Source organism: Delphinus delphis, chromosome 8, assembly GCF_949987515.2.
Source record: "Delphinus delphis chromosome 8, mDelDel1.2, whole genome shotgun sequence".
Lineage (NCBI taxonomy): Eukaryota > Metazoa > Chordata > Mammalia > Artiodactyla > Delphinidae > Delphinus > Delphinus delphis.
This window is the reverse complement of record NC_082690.1, coordinates 86,727,096-86,743,916: the sequence shown is the minus strand read 5'-3', so window position 1 is coordinate 86,743,916 and position 16,821 is coordinate 86,727,096. Positions and strand designations below refer to the sequence as shown.

The following is a 16,821-nucleotide window of genomic DNA, read 5'->3' as shown; positions in this document are numbered from 1 at the left end:
ATACCACACTTACGTCCCATCTTAAGAATCTAGGTGTAGAAAGTTTTTTAAAAAAATAGCCATGATGATCTTAACAAGCAAGGGATTGGGAATGAAACAATGAACCCCATTTGCAAGAGAAAGAAGTGGTTTTTCTGAGAGTACCAAGTATCCTGTGAATACCCAGCTAACCTTTGTCTCCTTGGAAATTAACCATGTAAAGAGAGAATTACATTATGCTGGATTTGTATGGGATTAGACACATCTTGTACCCTAGGCTTCAAGCCTGTCCTCTCACCTCCCTTCTACTTCTCTGTCTCAGGAGACAGTAATTTGGAGGTAAGACCATCCTTGGATGCCTCTAAACAGGAGCCCTGCCAGCTGTGGAGTCTCTGCTCTTCCCAGATGGCTCCTAGCAGGGCAGAGAGACAGAGACAGAGACAGAGAAAGAGTTACCATTCCACTTGAGATGCTGCAAGTTGCTGTAGAGGAGCTGTCCCGCTGTCCCTGCCGCCCGGGTGAACTCCTGCAGACTCATGCTGCAGAGATGCTCGCCGTTGATGTCAAACTCCTGGAAAGGGATGCAGCTGGCATCCAGCTGGTTGGTGTCCAGGAGGTGCTGGAGCCATTCCCACACCTGGTACTTGGTCCAGTACTGAGGATGGATTTCATGCCACTGGCCTCCAAAAAACCCGCTGGAAACTGCAAAACAGGAGGCGGCCCTGTGAGTGACCTGTGTTTGTTTCCGAGCATGATCCCAGACGTGGGGATGCCCCTCTGGCTGCCAGACGTCACAGGGATCACAACCACCCTCTGCGTGCATCAGTGGGGATTGGAGCTTGAGATGGGCTCTGGAGAGGAGGCTCTAGGAAACGCAATTCTTTCCCCAGTTGTGGTGGGAGCCGATCATTCAGCCTCCGTATATCTTCATTTTGTTCTCCATATACTTACCCCTGAGCTCTGGATGAGGACACAACACTTGAAATGCTCTGAGATCATGAGCTCTTTCCCCACCTCCCACAAACTACCATGAAAGCTAAAGCATTGCTACAGTTTCAACAGAGTATTAGCTTCTTGTCCACACCCACATAGTTGTCTCCTTCTCCCTCTCTCTCTCCCATTTATTTCTCTCTCTTACACTCGCATATATACACATACATACCCAAAACTCAGACCATTTTCAACCAAAACTGAAGCTTGAGACTCAGGTTCTTTTCTCTGTGATGCCTTTGCTGCTCCCCAAAATGGTCCAGATGATTCATCTGCTCACGGTGCTGACATCCTCCCACCCCATACTGGTTATTACAGCCACTAGGATGTCACTTCCCTACTCAGCTACCTTCAGCAATTTCCCTTTATCCACTGAAATTAGGCCCCAAACTGCCAAGCCAGGCATTAAGGCTCTTCACTAACTATTCCTCAAGTGACCTTTTGCCTTTTTTCTATGTTGTTCTTTCAGCCCGGTTTGTATTCTACCTATCACTCCCTGTTGAATTTCTACCCAGCTTGCTGACCCTGACCACCCTATAAAGCCATCGCAGACTGACTGCTGAGGGCTGCTGTCCTCTGAAACTCCAGGAGATGCACTTTACATTTCTCCTAATGACGTTTGTCATGTTCTGCCTCTCTTGGTGGGTCTCTAACTACAGTCCTGTTCTCCTTTGTAAATTGTACGCTCAAGGTCATGGACTCTATCTTACCCATCCTTGTATCTCCCATAAAAACTACCTCAGAGACTTTGCCATCATAGGTACTGTCTCTCTCTTTCTTTAGTAAATTTGGGGCTGAAGAAGAAATAACGTCGGAACCTGGAAGAGTTGAGAGGTGCATTCACAAGATGGTTAATTCAAGTACCGGTGAAGAAGAGGAATTCATTCAAGCCAATAACTATTACTGAGCTCACTATGGACTAACCATCTATGTATGTGACTCTCATACTCACTTAAGAGAACATGACGAAATCCGCCCAAAATCCTGGAGGGATGGAGAAGAGAGAACCAGCCTCTGGCGGCATGTAACCAGACTGAGAGACCTTATGATCCCCTTGAAAGCATGGGCCAAGGGAAGGAGCTCTCTAGTGGGCAAGGTGAGGGGCAAGGACAAGGGGAAAACCCTATTATAGCCCACCAAGCTGAAGGAGGGGAAGTCCAGCTGAGCATGACACACAGATATTCCCACAAACTCAAGGATAGACCAATAGAGGAAAACGTAGCAAAAGAAAATGCTCCCTAACTTTTTCTTCAAGGTCATGCTAGATCAGTACTTCTCAAACTCTAATGTGATTATGAATCACCAGGGAATGTGGTTCAAATGCAGATTCTGATTCCATAGACCTGGGGTGAGGCCTGAGTTTCTGCATTCCTAACAAGCTTCTCCAGGATGATTATGATGCTGGTCAGTGGATACAGTTTGAATGGCAAGGAGCTCCAGAGCTCCAAAAGGTTTGATCTCCACAACGCCTACGGCCTAGCCCTCAACACCTCAGGAGGAAAGGCTGAAGGGGGAATGTTTCCAAGCCGGTCCCACCTGCCACTCATATAATGTGCCTTACTCCTCCTTCCTCATGGCCACACAAAAGCAGGCCTAAACCCTCAGCTTGGGCCCTAAAGGAGAAGCCGGCAGTGGAGCGGGAAGGGGCAGGGACTGGACGAATCTAGTCCCAAAATTCAATTACATAGAAATATTCCCTACTACACCAACACTCAGAGCCTAGACCGGATGTCTCTATTTCCTCCCGACTTTTTGGTGTCCCACCAATACAGCTGTTTAAGGGTGGCCTACATTTTTTGCAGCTCCCCAAGTCTTTGTTCTTTTATTTTTTAATTAATTGTGTTGCTATGAACGTGCAGCTCCGGGTTTGTAAACAAGAGACAACAACTCTCGATAACCCCACACCAGGCCTGCGGGACTTTCTTCTCTCGATGTCACATGACCCAGATGAGAGGATGGCTCCTGACACGCAGCCTGTTAGAACTTGGCAGAACCCGAGACTTTTGTCTAAAGTTGACCAGGGGAGACTCCCCATCAGCCAGGCAACTCATCAGATTCCTGAAGCTTTGGGAAAAGCACTGAAAATCCTATGAGTTCAGCTCCTCTCTGGCATTCAACTGGCCTCCCCCATCAGTCATGACCAGGAGCTGGGCCTTCTCTGGGGCCTCTGGGAGTTAGAGAGTAAAAAAGTGATGTTTAAATTCCACTCCCTGCTGACTACACTCCAGAGCAAACCAGAGGGATGCTGCCCTAATCGAGGGTCCTAGGGCCTGGCATCCAAAGGATTGTGTGTTTCCCTGTTTGGAATCAGCCTTCAAGGTCCCCACAAGGAACCTGAGTCCTGCCACAGGGAAGGTCATGCCCAGAAAAGGCAGGAGTTCAGAAGCACAGGTGATCAATAAGAGAAGGTCACCCATCCCCGCTTTCGACCACATGTGGCTGGGCTTCCAAACTGGAAGGTGGAGCTGCCCACAGATCGGCCACTTCTTGAAGAATGCACCCCTTCCATCAGCCTCCCACTGCTGCTTCCCAGACTCTGCTCACTGATGGCCCATCTCCATTTTCTCAAGGGAAGCAAGTGCAGCAGAGTCTCTGGGGAGGAGATTAGCCGCAGGTATGGGGTGGGAGAAGGCCCAGAGCTCCCTACACCCACTGCGGTGCGGTGCACAGCAGTCTACGCAAACTGAACACCTTCACAATGGGGTGCGGTGCCCTGATTCAGCAGCAACTTTATTCAGTCCGGCTTCTACAGTAAGCCATGGGCTTGATCACCAAACCCTCTATAAGCCTCGCCACCAGGCCCTCCTTCTTCTAATCTATCGGTTCTAGATTAAAGCACCAAAGGCAGGCACACGGTCTCCTAACAACTCTCCCCTCCCTTTACAAAGGGAGGTCACCGGAAAATGAAATAGAAAGATTAAGCTGCTACACGTCTCTTCTCCTTAACTTCCACGCTTCCATGCGACACGCACACACACACACACACACACACACACACACACACACACACAGTTTTCCATCCTATCCTATCTTGATATCCCAGCCAACACTATTAAAGTTGGCCTTCCTTTGGGGTGCCTCTTCTATCACCCTCTCTGCCAGGCTACCAACCTGGACCTTTGAATATTGGGAGAAAACCACGGAATATCTCAAATGGGCTTCTGGCTGGGGCCCTGGGGGGCCTGTGAGGACCTCCAGCATGAAGAAGAGTTTTCTCCAGTCTCCCTGGTCCCCACACCCCCCGGCTGAATAAAACCTGTATTTTTCATTAAGTTGGGAAGCGAAGCCTAATTAAAGCCGAGGAAGAACCCCCACGGGGAGTGACACTGGCCCCGCGCGGCCCCTTACCATTGCACGTGGGGTAGGTGTCTGTCCAGGCCGGCTGCTGGTGGAGAAGATTGCTGCTGGGAGTGAGATTCATCACACCACTTCCTTCCAGAATCATGATCTGTAAGGGGATCAAACAGGCCGTTCAGCCAGCGCCTCTCAGACAAACGTCATTTGAGAGTATAGATCATAGAGTGAATTTAGGAAGGAAGAAATAATTTGGTCCTTCCATCCATCGCCTGCGAAGCATGTTGCCACAGCCCTTTCAGTAAAAGCAAAACTCACTGGCAATTAAAAATGTCCAGGTTCGATTTTCATATGCATGAGGCAAGATTTTATAGCCACCCATTCACAAATGAATAATCTCTGATCGGAATGAAACAGGAGGAAAATGGAATACTTGCTCACTGGGCGAGTCTGGCCAGCAGCCAATTTTTTTTTTTTTTTTTTTGACAAAAGTGAAAATACCAAAGAGGTTTTTATTTAAAGTAAAATTTCAATCAATGAAAACCCAAACGGGTAGCAGAACAGACCCGGCACCTGTGCAGGAACTCTGACCTGAAATCAGACATTCACAAGTCCCGACACATCTGAGCAGCCTACACCTGGGCAGCCAGTAACTTTCCTCAGCACAAACGTCTGCCACGGGCTAGGCTCGTCTTGGAGGACCTCAGCCATATTTGACCTAGAGTTTTTCAAGTATTTGGCTCCGTGATAATACTAGAAATCAGTTGGTTTTGGGGACAAGACACTGCCCCTTCCCTTCCTTCCTGGTAAAAATTCAGCCCCACGTTCCCTCTCCTTTTAGAGACCTGGAGAATACCGCAGGCTTCGAAGCTGATCTGAAGCTGACTTTCTCAGTCTGAGGGCTCATTTTCTCAGTAAAGGACCCAGGAGAAGAGGCTTTCTTCCATGAGCCTGTTTGGGTTTTTTAAACCATGTAAAAATTTTACACTTTAGAAATATTCACCTCAGTCGTCCAGCATCTACAGTCTTCCTACCCTCCAGGCAGGCGCCCTCCACCTTTCAGACTGAAAGCCCCAGAAGTGTGTTCAGTCATCCAAAGGATGAACAGCCTGTTTCCAGAGGATGACTGAGCATTACCCAGGGCCTCTAAGGGTAACCTGCTCTTTCTAAATGTTCGGGTAGGGAGAAGAGTCTAGCTTTAGAGGAGCAGATCATGGAAATGTTTCTGCCTGTATGGGGGAAATCTTGCATCTTCACGAGTCACCAACCTCCCCCAAACCGCCCAGCCAGAGTGGTTCCGTCCCTCAAAACCCTTTTCTCTAATTTAGCTGGTGCTCCTCTGGTTCTATGTAGGGCTTGAGAGGGGAGAAGAGGGGTCTGGAAAAGGCATAAAAATTGATTCATGTATTCATTTATTCAACAGATATTTATCAGCCTTGCAATGGGCTGGGCACAGTTTTAGGGACCAGGGATAGAGCAGTGATTAAGAGTTGAACTAGGCTAAACAGAACATTTATCATGATTATTAGCATCATCATCCTGGTTGTTTGGCAAATAATTAGGCCTAAGTAGAAGGCAGGGGAAGGAAAGATGGGGTGGGAATAGTGAACACTGTAACAGACCACAGGGTGCAGAGATGGCAACGCCGGATTCTACGTGGTGGTACCATAGAGATGAGTTTCCAAGTCAGAAAGAGCGGGGGTTTATCCCACGCTCTCACACTTACCTGCTAAAGTTGGTACTAAGTCGAACAAAAGTCACTAACCTCTCTGAACCCCAGTTTCCTCTTATGCAAAATACAGGTCGTCATACGCACCATGTGTATTGGTTAGAGCTTAAACGAGTTTCTATACCTCGAGCGCTGGGCACAAAGTCGGACATGACCGCATGGTAGGTGTTATGAGGAGGAGGGCTACTACATCTCTGGATAACCCAAACCAGAAGCAACCTTGGGCCTCAGTTTCCCCACGCAAAAATTTAAAGAAGGTAAATTGCTTCTTAAGTTCGTTTCCAGAAATCTCTTTGATTCTCACTCTCAGAGAAAACCAACCCAAGTCGAGCCTTCTCCTCCTTCACAGGAACTGCACCTTTTCCCATCGAGCTTTCTACAGCAACTGCCCTAAGCGAAGAAGCCAAATGGGGGACTCCAAGGTACAAGAAAACTTCCAGGTCCCTAGAAGGGTGGCTGGGGGAGGGAGGAGGCATGGCAACGGCTCCTGTTTGCTCAAGGCCGGGCTTGTTCCTTGCCAGCATTTGCTCAACTACAAGCAGTAGACAGGTTACTGTTTAACCCTGAAGGGGCTGCAGCTCAGAGCCCAGCCCATCTGCCCTCCAGGCTGTGGGTAAGGGTGGGGTGGGCAGCAGCGGAGGCTTCCCTGAAATTCTTTCACAAGGGTTTGCCCGCAGGGCTGTTTCAAAAGTGGCCGTTTCAGTGGAAGCCAGACCTGCCGGGGCCAACTAGGACCCACCTCCTCAGCCGGCTGGCCCAGACCTTCTGCTCACCACTTCCCAAAAAACTAGAAGGCAGGGTGGTGTGAGGACTGAACGCCTGGCTTTGAAGTCAGGGAGAGGTGGGCTCAGAACCTAGTTCCCCTGCTCACTGTGGGTGACCTTGAGCAAGTTCAAGTCTGTCTAGCCTACATCTTTCTGATCCTCACTTTCCCGCCCTGTAAAATGGGAACAACCCAGACGCAGAGGGCTGTGGGCATCAAATGAGCTTGTGCATGCAGAGAGCCGAGTGGGTACTAAGGAACAATTCAATAAATGTCGCATGACCATGTGGGCCAGTTTTCCTCTTAGGACCGAATGCCCACCAGCCCCTTTCCTCCGGGCAGACATCATTTCTCAGCACGAGGCACCCAGAACTCTCAACCCACAGAGAAGCCCTGAGGACTACAAGGTCACGGCTGCCCGGTCGCCACCTGGCCCCCAGGAGGCTGCGTGCGCTCCCTGCCGGTACCCCCTTTCCAAGGGAAAGCAGCTGGCAGGGTGAGGGGCCCCTTTTTACAGGGCACAGGAAATGGTTACTGCCCATAAAAGAGTTTATGTCGCTTATTCCTTAGTGAGTCAGAGTTCACCGAGGTCACCCGGGCTTGTGAGGAAAGAAGATCAGTATTTTCAACCCAGCTTGGGGCTGCAGGGACAGCGCCCTTAGCGTGGGCACCGAAGGCCCCCCACCTCGGGGCCAGCATGGCGGAAGGCCTTTCACCAAGTCCTACCCCCTCGGAGGCCCAGCTCTTCAGGTGTAAAATGAGGACATTTGCCCCCCAGCAGCCTTACAGGACTGTTGAAAAGATCAAATGAGATAATGGATAATAAATGTGCCTTGCGAATTGTTTTAAAAAAAAAGCATTATGGGCTTCCCTGGTGGCGCAGTGGCTGAGAGTCCGCCTGCCGATGCAGGGGACACGGGTTCGTGCCCCGGTCCGGGAAGATCCCACATGCGGCGGACAGGCTGGGCCCGTGAGCCATGGCCGCTGAGCCTGCGCGTCCGGAGCCTGTGCTCCGCAGCGGGAGAGGCCACAACAGTGAGAGGCCCGCCTACCGCAAAAAAAAAAAAAAAAAAAAAAAAGGCATTATTATAATCAACTCACCCACACTCCCATATATGAATATAAACTTTCTATGGTACATGGTGATTACTTTATGGGGTATAAAAAGCAACCCTTTTCATTAAAAAGTAAGGGAATTATTGAATGCTGCTCTTTAAGCTTTCTACTTTACCTTCAGCATAGCTTTTATTAGTTTCTTTCAAAAGAAAAATATATCAAGTGTGGGAGGTAGAGACTTTGGAATCTCTGAGGCCTGGGTTGGGATCCAGGCTCCCCATTTTTCAGCAACGTGACCTTGAGTATGTTACCCTTTCCCAGCTCAATGTCTTCAATGATTTCAAAGGGGAAGTCGGGGAAAGTGGATGTCCTCCAAGCCTAAGGGCTGTTTGGAAGGATAAATAATATCATGGATTTAAAGGTCCCTAGTCCGATGCCAGAACACATGCCCTCATTTAAAATCAGTTTCTTTTCCTTTCTTTAAACATCAGTTCTCAGGGTGTCGCTCTAACACATTTTACTTCTTCCAAGATTGGAAGAAGTAAATTCAGAGCCTAAGTAAGAAGGTTCCACCCTTCGAGCCAAAAGCAAGCTGGGAAAAGGATCTATTTGGCCTCATCTCCAGCTCGAGGGAGAATTCTAGGGGTGAAAAGCAGTTTCTCAACCTCAGCACGACTGGCATCTTAGTCCAGGACGGTTCTTTGTTGTGGAGACGACGTGTGCATTGCAGTATGCTTAGCTGCGTCACTGGCCACTAGATTCTAGCAGCACTCACCCACCACCCGCCTGAAAAATGTCCCCGGAGCCAAATCACCCCCATGTGTGAACACCAGTCAAATGAGAGCCTGTGGAGGTGACAGCTCAGGCTTTGACCTCGCTGTGTGGTGGCCTTGCACTGTTTTCTATCCTTTCTGAGCTGCTACAGCCTCTCCCAGGAAACAGCCACTAGTATCACCACATAGGCTTGCTGGAGGACTGACTGAGATAAGGGACTGCGAGGTCCCCAGCACAGCGCCTGGTCACGCCGGGTAACTGCCTCCTAGGTAGAAATTTAAGAAAATGCACTGGGTATCAGGCCCACCTTTGTCTATTCCCGCATGGTATGTATTCTGGGAACACAGCATAAATTACTACTTGGGCTATTAAAAACCGCACACCAGAAAAAAGGTAAATCTTAACTGAAACCGAAAGAGTGAAATGCAATGTGGGTGGTGCGGCGTTTTTCCATCTGCATTCTCTTATCCCCCCTCCGTGTATACAAACAATCGGAGGGAACTTGTTGGCCCCTGGGATTGTCCTGACTTCCACATTCGCCCCAGACGCACCCTTTGCACAGCAGTTCTAGAACTGACGCTTTGGGCGACAGAAGTCCGGAGCCACGCGTGGGACCCAGGCGACTACAGCAGACGGCATCTCGTGCCAGCCTTCCAGCCAGGACCCATTCCACCTTAGGCAGCAATTCCCTGGCAAACAATGAGCTACTAAGGTTTGACCAGTCCGAACCCATTTTGGCAGAGAGACGGCACCGTGCGGTGCTGGGGCGGCCACAGACACCCTTTACTCGCCTACTTTGTTAAGCGGCAGTTCGGAGTTAAACACAAATTCCCACAGAGCCCTAAGATGCTAGGGTCTCAGACCACTGCTGGGCCACCCACGCATAAAGGCGATCTACCACCTCTGTGCCCTCCCTGCCAGACCTTCATCAAAGGCTAAACTCCCTTCGAGCAGCAGCTTGACCACCACACACAGGGGGGACCCATGGATCGGGGTGGAGGCCATCAGAGCACTTGGCCTGACCCTGAAGTTTAAGAGTCTCACATTTTAGCTGCTGCTCGGTGGCACAGACGGGAATGCGTGAGAAAGAGTCCCACTAGCATCTGGGTTGAAAGGGCGTACTCAAGGTGTGAGGACCTTCAAACCCAGCCCGATGTTGCTGCATTTCTGGAGGGCAGCTCTTACAGGGACTCAGATGGTGAGGCTTGAAGTCCTGATTCTGCCCCTTGGCAGCCTGTGTTGACCTTGGGGAAGTACCATCTTCTCTAAAGTCTCAATTTCCCACTGTGACAGAAAGTGGGGGAAATGGAGTTGATGTGCGGATTAAATGAGAATGTTTAATGTGTGAGAATGTAAAGTTCTCACACATTATCTCATACGTGGCAAGTACCCAGGAAATGTTAGCAGTTATCATGGGGTCTGCCCAGGGATCTCTCTCTAAACTGTGCTGGTTGGTTTGGGCGACATTCTTGGGGTCGGGTTAGACCCTTCAGGGGCAGGATGGTGTAATGGTGGGGAGCCCCAGGCTCTGGAGTCAGATGGCCATGGCTCAATCCCTGGCTTTGCCAGTTTACTAATGGGGCAAGCTTGGACAAGTGATTCAGCTTCTCTTGAAGATCTCATTTTCCTCATTGATAGAATGGTATGAAAAGTGTTGATAGATGATATGAAAAGGGTTGTTGAAAGACAAAATGAGATGATACCTGTAGAGTGCTTGGAAAAGCGCTTGACACATATTAAGTACTTGGTAAATTTAAGCTGGTCTTTATAATCATTATTATCATTTCTTTATTGTGCTGTGGCTATTATTTTGTTGAGTCTCCAAGGAGGAAATTGAGGGTTTAACTCACTTCAAGCAAGGCTTCTAACTTCCACCATCTACGTAATATTCAGCAACCCCAGCTGGCTGGCACAATCTAGCCTAGGGCTGGACTCGTGCCTCCCCACTCCCCATCCTGGGCTGCTGGGCAGATGCAGCATTAGGCTGAGCCGTGAGTGGCATCTCTCAGCCCCTGCTCACAGAAGCCGTGCTCCCCTGCTCTGGGCATGCATCCTGCCTTCTCCCCTTCGTCCCACCAGGCACACGCTGCCTGAGGCTGCCAGGAACGGTGGAAGGGCACCCCTCTGCAGGCCTTGGGTTACCACCCGGCATTGTGCTCTCACACACCATGGTTGGTTGCCAGGTGCACAGGAGAGCAGCACATCCAAAGTGGGATCTCCTGGCAGAGAACGGCCAGAGGATCTCTCTATCCTACAGGGTCCCTTAGCACATGAACTCCTCATTTACTGGAAGAAGGGGGTCTGGGATTTGAGCTCATGGGAACAGAAAAATGAGGGGAAGGAGGCACCTCTGGGACTTTGACAAGGGACCAGAGTCATGCACTCCAGAACCCAGGAGCCTCTGCCCAGTCTCGGGACTCCTACCAAGGCCAAGAACTGCTCCACTGGTCTCTCTTCTTAAACACACAGAGAGAACCTGCCAGCAGAGACAAACGCAGCCCAGCTTGGGCTCGCTTATCTGGAGCAAGGTGTGTCTTTTGCTCTGTGGTGAGGTAACTGAGACCAAGGACAAAATGCTGTAAAAATGGAAAAGAAAAAAATAATAGTAATAATAATAGTAACTATACTATAGTAGCTAGGGTTTATTGAACATTTAAAATGTGCTGGCTCTGTGTTAATAGTTTTAAATACATTGTCTCAGTCAATATTCACAATTACTCTGTAAGGCATTATGTCATTTAACAGATGGTTTATCCGAGGCTCAGAGAGGTTGGATAACTTGTTCAAGCTCACACAGTTTTGAAAGAATTGAAGCTAGACGAGAATTCAAACTCCAAGGGTCTAGCAACAAACCCTGGGGACTTTCATCTGGGGCCTCACACCTTTACCAGGTTTCTCCAAGATTACAAAATTCTCTGGTTCATTCAATCATGCAGTGTCCCTGATTGAAACCCTTTTCCTTTTTGCCAGAGCAACCCGAAGCCATCACTCTTCTCAATATATTCAAGAGTTCTTTTTAGAATGAAAGGGTAGAAATCTGTCTTCATTCTGTCATACCTACCATATACTCAGGTAGGAATATTTAGGGTATGAAAGCTGGGCCAATTTTACTCTTTTAGCCATTAATTACAGATTTACAGCCCTATATATTTATATACATACACATTTACATGCATATATATACATGAGTATATTTGCACACATATATAATATAAACTCTCCTTTTATGACTCAATAATGTTATTTTTATTTTATATTTTGGAAATAAACTGGTCCATAATTCTTTGTGCTTCATCTGAATTAGCTCTCAGTCCAGAAAGTAGGGTTTGCTCTTTCTGGGAGGGTAAAGATACACTGGGAGCCACCAGGACCACAGAGCAGACCACAAGCAGGGCTTTGCCTGTATTCCCTGTTCCCAGCCCCAGGGGACTGAGAGTCAAAGCCATGGTCTGCCTTCTTCCCAGCTCCTTGATACCTTCAACCACAACATCCCCAAATGGCCTCAGACCTGGCTGCCTTGTGTGGGTATTTTTACTCCTCAGGCCCGAGGAGCAATTAGACATTGTACATAATTACTTTTGCAATGACAGTAATATCTAAACCATTCTCGGTCCTTAATCAAAGTTACCCGCAGGTGAATTCACAGCATTTGCCTGAAGGATGTTGCAACAGATTACCGACTTCCTGTTTCAATATGACTATCATTTCAAGAGAACTACTCCCAACGAGGAGAAAAGAAAATTCAAGTATATGTGAAATTTAACTGAATGTAATACAGACAATAATTTGTGTTTTCCAAATGAATTAAAATGTGAATCAAGCTTGGGGAATGTATTTGATCCTCTCGGGATTACATCACAGGTAATTTCATACCCTCATAATGTGTTTTGAAGCAGACATTTCATGTTCCCAGGGGCAACATCAGAAGCATTATTCCTGGGCTTTCAAGCGTTTTCATGAGCAATGATGCCCTATTGGGAGGCCAAGAGCTGATCCATTATAGATACACTTTACCGACTGTGAACCATTTGGAAATATACGCATGAGGCAGATCTTTATCAGTCTCGGTGCCGGATGCAGACAAGATGCAGATACTGACAGTGGACAGGCACCAGAGTTGATCAAAAAACAAGATTACCTTTCATGACCCCAGGAGCCTTTATCCATCTCGTTCAGATATGACAAACTAAGAAAAATAGGGCAAGCTTTGAAGCATAAAAGGTCACAGTCTTCTGAGACCTCAAGGGAAACTAGGGTTTTCTCCTCTTCAAAACGCACACCAGGTTTTGCACGTATTTCGTGGGCCCCAGGCCCTCTAGAGACCGTCCACTGACCCCGGCAGATCTATAGACACTGTGGATCTTTAAAAAAAAAAAAAAAAAACTCTCTTGCTCTCATGTTGGATTGAAATGTAAAGAAAACTTTGCAGTGGAGTTAGGGATGGGAGACAAGTCTACTCCGACTTCTGAGAGAAGGCCTGAGAGATTCTATTCTTGTTCTTACTTGACATGGGTGTTGCCTAGTTTTCCTATGGTGACACCAGGAGGGGCCCCACTGTCCCTCTCCGTCGGCACCTAAAGTAGGGATCGTGCTGCATCCAGGAGGGTCATTAAGGACCTCTGTTTGGCAATGCAGTGAAGAATTCACCATCCTCCCCACCACCCTGAACCTCAGGATCTCTCTCCCCACTAATCCTCGATCTCTATTCTAAAACCAAATAATCACAAAGTAAAGATCATATAGAAAAAACAAAAACATCCAAAAACAAACAAACAAAAAACCAGGCCTACTTTTACAACCCTAGGTCTCCGTAGGTCTTTGGAAAGGTACAGGTATGGGGACTAGAGGATTACACTTATGGTCCTTATTCTCCTACTTGGCTGATGAGGCCGCACACGTGTTTCTCAAAGGTTGGTCTATAGGCCACCTGTATCATCATCACCTGAGGAGAAGTTAAATTTGAAGTTTCCTGAGGAATCTACATTTTTGAGACCCTCCCTTCACGAATCCTTAAGCGCTCTCACAGCTGAGAGCTTCTGGCCAAAGATTCATCTACTTGCCTTCTCTCGATTTCCCACAACAAGATGACAAACTCCAGCAGATATCAGCCCTAAAAGAAACATCCATAAACACCAGGAAAGCTTTGTAAAGTCAGAGACAATACATTCAATCCGAAGAACTCAAGCTCCAGTTCATCTGCGGAGATTCTATCACTGTGTTATTTGCAAACTTGAAATAAAGCTGTCCCTAATGTCCAGTACCACCAAATGGTTCAATGCAACAGTGCTCAACGAACTTACACGTATGAGTCTCTGAAGGCCAAACAAACAAAGCCAGCATTTGCAGAGGATTTTTGTAATGATAATTTCCATCAAGGGACTCTCATGGCTGGCTGAGTCACCCCTTATCCCAACCCCCACCCCCACCCCACCTCAGCTCTTCCAAAGTTTACTTAACCACTTTGGATTTCAGACCTCATACCGAAGAAAATTAGTATCTTAGCCTTCGGCAGAGAGAAACAATCAAGGAATGTTTGTCCCACAGGTATAAATATTTATCCCCTCCAATTAATATATATTTCTTGACTGTCTACTAGATGCTAGGCACCGTGCTGGGAGCTGGGGGCACAACAGTGAACAAAACACAGAAGCTGCCCTGCTCAATTGGACTATCCAGAGAGGACACCACTTCTGAAAACCACAGTAGCTCTTTCCAAAATCGTCTGACCTCATTCGCCATCTCCTGCTGGGGTTACCATGGAACCAGAGGAGACAGAGCCTGGCAACCTGCTCTGGCATTTGGAAATCACCAAGCTTGGAAAGAACTTCAACTCCATTTAAAAACAGGACTGATGGGCTTCCCTGGTGGCGCAGTGGTTGGGAGTCCGCCTGCTGATGCAGGGGACGCGGGTTCGTGCCCCGGTCCGGGAAGATCCCACATGCCGCGGAGCGGCTGCTCCCGTGAGCCATGGCCACTGAGCCTGCGCGTCCGGAGCCTGTGCTCCGCAACGGGAGAGGCCACAACAGTGAGAAGCCCGCGTACTGCAAAAATAAATAAATAAATAAATAAATAAATACTAAAAAATAAAAACAGGACTGATTCTCCTCTCTCCAACAACCCCAAGCCCTCACCTTCACAGGAAACCCTCACCAAGACCTGGCGTTGGCAGCCATGAGTTTCACACGAAGCAGCTTCAGCCAAAACCAATCTCCACTCAGGGCAGAATAAAGCGGTTGGTTGTCTGGACGGCTGAATGTCTCTCCCCGAGACAATGGCGTGTTTATGTGTCGGAGGGTTGGGGGCAGGTTAACATAAAACCCACCGTAAACAGAGCTGTTCATTCCGTTGCTGGCAGGGGCTTCTGTTATCTTCTGAATACCTCCCAGAGGGTATGAGCCCTACCTTTGCATTTGAGTTGGCAGCAGAGTTATTTTTTTGCACCTGTTGCTCTGCTCCAATAACAACGCAGTTAAGCATTGATTTGTTGGAAAATAAACAGAAAAAAGCAAAGAAAGGCATCTGCCCAAACAGCCTGAGCTGGTTTGACAGAGCGTTCATGCCAATTTGTTTTTCCTATAAAAATCAAAGAAAAACCTACGCTTTCACTTTGGATGCTACCCTCCCACTCCCTCAGAAGAAAAGGTGGTATCGAAGAGGCCAGCCAGAGCTGGCAGGGCCAAGGAGCCAGAAGACACTGTACTTTTCCATCGGCTGGCTCTGTGAGGGCGCTGAGGGGTGTCCAAGATCTGCAGAATGCCATGGCCAGCCTCCAGCCAGCCCAGGTTAAGATCCGGAGTCAGATTAACAAGGGCGGAGAAGGGGCTGCTGGGGTATGATCAAAACCCACACCACACTCTTCCAAATGGTTGACTTCTGAAAGTCAATATGGTTCAAGTAGTAGGTGTGGCCTATGGGTACCTCCCCAAGCAGAGACTCAGCCTGCTTCTCCCAAAGACTTCTTCATCCAGCCCTGGGCGGCAAGCAAAGTTCGAAAACTCCAGGTCCCTGGACCATAGCTTTCCCAGTGGGGAAGGGAGGTTAGCCATACCTACCTCCAAGGCAAGATGTATGGACTCGCTCACGTCCCGCCAAGCGACTTGATGTGTCACGTCCCCAGTGGAAAGGACCTAAGATGTTCACAGTGTGATGCCTGCATTAATTCAAGCATCTTTGTGCTCTCATTTCTCAACAGTTTGTCAATATCCCATGAGGAGCTCAAGCCAAAAAGGGCCACAAAGAGCTAAACAAATCACTCAGATGGAGATCATAACAATACTAATTAAGCGGTGGCATCATCACCCACCCTTTAACGCACAGTGGCAGAAGAAGCCTCTTAATATCTCTTTTTAAGCCTTGAGCAGAAAGCCTAGGACGTGGGCCAGGCTCACTGTTCCCCGAGATGACCGCTTCCCCTCAGCTTTCTCTCGGCTGTTGGGCCTTCATTATCACCAGACTACTGGCTTAATGGGGGAGTCACAGCAGTGGGGGAAGGCCTCGGAAACGCCGCTTCTCGAGGAGCGTTACGAACAAGGTGTTCTGACAGAAGAGGGATATGCCTGGCTGAGCATTCCCAAGCATTCTTGTCATGAGCAGGGCAGGGAGTGGAGCGCCTTGGAACCAAACTGGGCAGCCAGAAAAATAAAAGATTTAACAACACCCTCAGTTGACTGAAAAATAAATAAGACCAAGGACGCAAGAATGCGGGAAGGGTGGAGGGAGGTAAGAGGTGGGAACCGCAGCCAGGCAGGGGTTGGGATGGACTGGGACAATGGATTTGACCATGTTGAGATTCAAGTGTCTTCCCAGAGAAAGACTAAGATGACCCAGCCAAGGAAAGATCAACAGCCACCAATTTAGAATCTCACAGACTGAATAATTGCAAAACAACAGACAAAATTATGACGAGGATGATAGTTTATATTTATTGAGTGTTAACGATGTGCCAGGAATTGAGCTAGGCTTTACAGGAACTTTCTCACTCGATCCTTGCAATAGCCTCAAATGTTGGTACTAATATTAGCCCCACTTTACAGGTAAGGAGGCACAGAGAAGTTAGGCAACTTACCCGAAGACACAGAGCTAGTAAATGGACTGGATATATTATAATAAATGTATTGGAGTGTGGCAGGAAAGTGCAGTACAACTCTTGTAGCTTTGAAAATGGATCCTTGTATTTGCAAAGACGAGGAAGATGTCTCTGTAGGATCGCTTACTTTTATTTTTGAAGTTGAGATCC

At 48.1% G+C, this 16,821-nt stretch overlaps 1 protein-coding gene across 3 annotated transcripts in view; it reads right to left on the bottom strand.

Moving 5' to 3' along the window:
- EHF (ETS homologous factor) overlaps positions 1 to 16,821 on the bottom strand; it is a 40,079-nt gene that overhangs the window by 13,893 nt on the left and 9,365 nt on the right. For all 3 annotated transcript variants that reach the window (XM_060018685.1, XM_060018688.1, XM_060018686.1), the window contains exons 2-3: positions 4,318 to 4,417; positions 436 to 681 (exon numbers count right to left, since the gene is read on the bottom strand). In XM_060018685.1, the coding sequence (XP_059874668.1) occupies positions 436 to 681; positions 4,318 to 4,414 (343 nt within the window). In that variant the 5' untranslated portion in view covers positions 4,415 to 4,417. The remainder of the gene's footprint in view (positions 1 to 435; positions 682 to 4,317; positions 4,418 to 16,821) is intronic.